At 36.1% G+C, this 5,607-nt stretch overlaps 1 protein-coding gene across 1 annotated transcript; it reads left to right on the top strand.

The window, feature by feature from the left end:
* Positions 1–687: 687 nt before the first annotated feature.
* LOC11421277 (PRA1 family protein B3) lies at positions 688–4,489 on the top strand. The gene is made up of 2 exons (XM_003616666.4): positions 688–1,518; positions 4,128–4,489. Exon 1 carries the CDS (start codon positions 834–836, stop codon positions 1,476–1,478), a length of 645 nt encoding a protein of 214 aa, XP_003616714.2. The 5' UTR covers positions 688–833; the 3' UTR covers positions 1,479–1,518; positions 4,128–4,489.
* Positions 4,490–5,607: the final 1,118 nt, after the last annotated feature.

Below are 5,607 nucleotides of genomic sequence, written 5' to 3'. Positions count from 1 at the left end.
GAGCTATTTTATCTAATCGTAACCTTTTATTTTATTTTCACCACTCGACAAACTAATAGAAGCGCTTATGCTTCAACCAAAATGTCTATCTCCTGTAGTTCTTGTAGAGACTTTCGGTACCCTCTAGGTTATATTTGCATTTTTAATAAATAATAAGTTTACCTAATCTAAATTAAAAAAATTGTTAGCCATATATTTGAATTGATAAGACAAGATGTGAAAGAAAAAAGTGGAAAAATAAGCGATAATAAAATATGTTTTTTTTGTTGACTCTTGATTTTTAGTGAAAAATTGTCATAAAGATTGATAAAATGTTATTTATCTAAAATTAAATTCGGGTTTTTTCGAATCGAATGTAATGTAATAAATACAATGATGTAATTTAGAAGTCTCAGCTCAACTCGCAAAATGCAAAAATTGTTAAACCGGATGCTATGACCGAGGTTCGAATTTCAGTACTTTCACTTGTGTGTGTGAGTTTATAATGACTTTACCATTTCGTCTATCTAAAAAAAAAAAAAAAGAATACAATGATGTAAAAATATTTCTAAAATAAAATTGTGTGATGTAAATATAAAAATCTAAATTGGTGGTTATTATGATACACTAGCATTATTTAGCTTATTCTATTATTATTTGTAAAAAAAAACTTTACATCTCTAAATATAATAAGCCATCCCATATTAGCAACGTTATTTTTGACCCAACTTTACTTTACATCTTCGCATTTCCTCTCACAAACTCAAAAGCCCCAAAAACCACACGCACCAATCTCCACTACCTCTCTCTATCATTCAAACTCACGCGCGTTAATCGGAGATTCACGCGCCACCATGTCCTCCCCACCGACACTCCCCGTTTCCACTTCCCAATCCACCATATCCAACACCAGCACCACCCAATCTCAACCACCGATCGCCACCCCCGCTTTCCGCGCCTTCATCTCCCGCATCTCCTCCTCCCTCCGTCAAGCCTTCTCCCAACGCCGTCCGTGGTCCGAACTCATCGACCGTTCCTCCATCTCCCGTCCCGAAACTCTAGCCGAAGCATACTCCCGAATCCGCAAGAATTTCACATACTTTCGTGTCAATTACCTAACCCTAATCATCTTCGCTCTCGCAGTTTCCCTCATTACACATCCATTCTCCTTGCTCGTTCTTCTCGGTCTTCTTGCTTCGTGGTCGTTTCTCTACCTCTTCCGTCCTTCCGATCAACCTCTCGTTCTCTTCGGACGCACGTTTGCAGATCGTGAAACGCTAGGGATTCTTGTGGTTCTAACGATTTTCGTAGTGTTTCTTACAACCGTTGGATCGTTGTTGATCTCTGCGCTTATGGTTGGATTGGCGATTGTGTCTGCGCATGGTGCGTTTCGTGTTCCGGAAGATTTGTTTCTTGATGATCAGGAGGTGAGTAGTTCGGGATTCTTATCGTTTCTAGGTGGAGCTGCTGCTGCTAACGCCGCGATTCAACGCGTGTGATTGGCGGTATCTGTGATTTGGTGGAGTTTTCTATTATGAGGTTGGTTGAATTGAAATTGAAATTGTTGCAGATTCTTTTGATTAGATCCAAAGCTAATTGCTTAGGGTTTATAGTTATGTGATATTTTTTATGCTAAGAGATTATTGTACTATTTATTAATGATTAATTCATGCAGTTTAGTTCACATTTTAGATCTGAATTTGTTATTTGGTTATTGCTATTCTTGCTTTTACGGTTTTGATTACATGTTTATGTTGCATTAGGATGTTAGATTCACACAATTAGGCTGATTTGTCATTGAAAATTAGAGAACGATATCAGTGTGAAATCATTGAAGAAATTTGCAGAAAGTTGACGACAAAACAGGGTACGCTGCGGAAACTGAAATGTACTCTGTTTTATTGACTAGTTTCTGAAAACTTCTTTGGCGGTAATTACGAGCATGCCTGTAATCAAGTTGGGTTCGACAAAATCACGGTGGCATAGTGATTTTGTTGAAGTTCTAGGTGTAGTTTTTGCATAATGTCTGTGGGTCACCGTGATTATGTCAAACTCTGTCAATCCAAACCCAAACCGCGAATCCAACTTCTGCATGTGAAGTTATATGAACTTTAGAAATCGTACTTCTTATTTTAGCACCGTATAAAAATTTACCATTTATAACTATTTATTTGGATTAATTCAGATTCCATGTAGTTGTATGTTTCTGCTTTCTCGCTGTCAGCCACATCGGACGGTGCAGATTTCAAGCTCGATTTATTTATTTATTTTAAAAGAAACTAAAGAATTCTGTTTGAAATCTGCATCTTTTGATCTTGATTCAACGGCCATCATTGTGGCTGACTGCATTGAATGCAGGAACCCATGATTGCATGTAATCCAAGTTCGTGTTGGACAACAATTTTGTTGTGCTAATATTTCTGCTTTCTCACTGTCAGCCACATCGGACGGTGCAGATTTCAAGCTCGATTTATTTATTTATTTAAAAAAAAAATAAAGAACTCTGTTTGAAATCTGCATCTTTTGATCTTGATTCAACGGCCATCATTGTGGCTGACTGCATTAAATGCAGGAACCCATGATTGCATGTAATCCAAGTTCGTGTTGGACAACAATTTTGTTGTGCTAATATTTCTGCTGTAATCTAGGTAGTCAATCCTGTATAGCAGTGCGGACCCCACAAGGGTATCGTTGGATCCCGGGTAGTGGGATTGCTGTGACTGCAAAGGATAGATTGTATAAGAATAGAGGATTGTATAAAAAAACAGAGAACAAAAAAATATATGATAAAACAATTACTAGTTAGAGATTCAATGTAACTGAGGAGAGATTCAATGTGTCTTTTAATGTCTATTCAAGTAGTAGCTAATTCCAATGTAATAAACAAAAAAAACATTGATAAAAAAACAGAGAACATGTAATGAAGGAAAGGGTTGAAAATGGTGGATACAGAGAGAGAATGGAAAGAAGAGATAAGTTTTGCAAGAAACTTTAATTGCCCTTTAAACGATTCAGATTTTATGGGCAAAATCATGATTTTCTGCTGAGGGAACCAGAGCACACGAACCTGGAACCTGCTCTCCCACCTGGAGCGGCCGGGAACCAGAAGTGTGCTGGGATTCTCATTCGTTGCAGTTTTTCACTGAGACGCGCTGTTCTCTGGGATCTCTCCGGGATTGGCCGGGATTGACTTACCTAGGTTGTAATATGGGTAAATTGGGTTTAGAAAGATGGCTTTGGGCTGTGAGAAGAAATCCTGATATTTTTATTGATTAGAAGTGTATTAAAACCTCAATGCAAAGAAGGAATTAAAGTGGCTTCTGTGGAATGTGACTCTTCTAAAGTTTTATTTTCAAACGGACTCTTCTAAATAGGTAGAATGTAAAGTGAAAGAAAAGTTTCGTTATCTCACCCAAATATTGGATAACCTAACACAAAGCTGGATATATTGCTTATTTTAAACTCTGAGAAGCCAGATCCCTTTCCTTTGCTGTGTGTAGTGTACATCTGACTTCCTAGTGTAGGGCATCTATTGGATGTAATAATGCAATGGCTGGAGAAGTTCGGTGCATTGATTAATTCAGGGGTTGGGTGGGACAGCTGGGTTAGTTTTGTTTGAATTTTCAATGATGTATACAGAATCCAAACTGGTTCTCTCTCTCTTTTTTCTTTTTTTGCCTATGTCTGTAAAGAGTCTTTTGGGAGCATGCCATTTTGTTTGAGTTTGGTAGTTACTGGAAAAATGGGAGTTGGGAGATCAAATCAGATTGTGGGTCCTATATAGATTCTGTGTAGTATAAATGTATAATCAATTGACTTAAAGCTCGTTTGACTACACACTGGGTGAGATAAAATTGGGGTACACCGTGAAAAGCTATCACACATGTGGAAATCATTAACATTGAGTTAGGTAAAAATACAGGTCTTATTTACTAGGTAAAAGTGATTATACATCTTGGAAGGAAGACTTTCTTCGCCTGTGTTAATGCTATTTCCACTGTGTTTCCAAACAGGCTCTTATTTTCAGAGGAAACATATTCAAACAAATTATTACACATTAAACTCTATCTTTATCAAATACTACTATATCTTTATGAAATCAATTTCGTTCAAAGTCACATTTATCTAAGTACATGTTTCGTTTGCAGAGGTAAAAACATTTTTCTGCACAGGCTTATGTGATGCAATGCTGGAACCTGGAAGCCTGGGTTACAGCCTACTGGTGCCATCTATGGGGAGTGACATTTTGGTCACACACAAGAGTTACCATATATTTCTACTTGTTTTTGTATCCCTGAGCCTCGCTTCAAATGCATACCCATGTGAATGTCCAAGCTGTAGCTTTTGGGAGTAGCTTTATAATTCAATTAGCATTTTAATACTTGATAATACACAACATTACCTCCCCAATTTGATTTGAGGATCTTTTCTAGAAAAACCAGACATGGAATGATTTTATGGTTTTGTTGGTTTAGTACTAGTTATTAATTCCTATTATCTTCAATTAGTACTTGATTGTTTGACACATGAACATAAACTAAAAAGTACAAATTTTCCCTGTGTTTGATTGGCTTAAATCAATATATCTTAATTGTAGTTATTAAATTCTTCACTCGTGTTCGGTGGTGAGTGAAAAATCGTTCATAAAGATAACTATAAGACAAATGTTAACAAGTGTTCTAAAAGCATATGTTAAAGAATTAAATATCAAGTAAGCACGATGGAAATTGCTCTATGCGCCATGTGTATTGCCTAACCTTTGAAATAAGGAGTCTCGAATGCAAACAAAGTCAATTGGATCGTAACCCCAATATATTTTGTGTGATTTGAAGTTATGTTCCAATAAACTGAGGGACTTTTGAGCAAAATTGAGGGTGCATATAACAATCATTCTTTATCCGATGCATACCTTTGGGCGTTTGATGTAATGACGGGCTACATGTACAAATAGATTTTCTATGTTGCACCTTTTGATCATGCCCTATTTTCCTATTGAAAATTATCTTTCCCCTTGTGATCTCAAAAACCTTTCAAAATTTCAAGCTTAACGGTTATAAGAAGTGTGACATTAATTTCAAGTTTAAAGATTATAAGAAGTGTGGCATTTTGTAAAGAAAATAAAATAAGTCTGAATGGTATAAAGTGTTCACTCAATTTTCACGTTTTTTCAAATTCGGAGGAATAACAATTATTAGGATTTTTAAACCTGCAGATTAAACAATCAACTCGTCAAAAGTTTTGTTGCATATAATAGCTTCTCTGTATCTTGGTGTTCAGTTTCATGTTGTGCACAACTGTTTAAAATGTGAGGTATGTCAAAGAAATAGTTTGGTTTGTAAAATAAAGAAGAAATAGTTTCGTTAGAATTACTAACTGCTTTTGATCTTAGACATCTTGTTGTCTCGAGGCCTCACTTGAGCTCATTCGAATGTCGGTAAATATTTTGTAATATGATGACACCGTCATTTTGTTGAAATTATAACAGAAACTTTTTGCAAAATCATACAACTCACCGTGATTTTGTCAAATCCATCGCAACGCCAGAAAACACTTAAATTCTACAATATTCATAGGAAGGTAGGGAAGGATGAATAGCCTTCAACAAGAAAGGTATAAGCAGATTCAAAT

This window comes from Medicago truncatula, chromosome 5 (assembly GCF_003473485.1).
Source record: "Medicago truncatula cultivar Jemalong A17 chromosome 5, MtrunA17r5.0-ANR, whole genome shotgun sequence".
In the NCBI taxonomy this organism is placed as follows: domain Eukaryota; kingdom Viridiplantae; phylum Streptophyta; class Magnoliopsida; order Fabales; family Fabaceae; genus Medicago; species Medicago truncatula.
This window is presented reverse-complemented; position numbering and strand designations above follow the sequence as displayed.

Coding starts and splice junctions, on each gene's coding strand:
- LOC11421277 (XM_003616666.4), top strand. CDS start 834: ATGTCCTCCCCACCGACACTCCCCGTTTCCACTTCCCAATCCACCATA.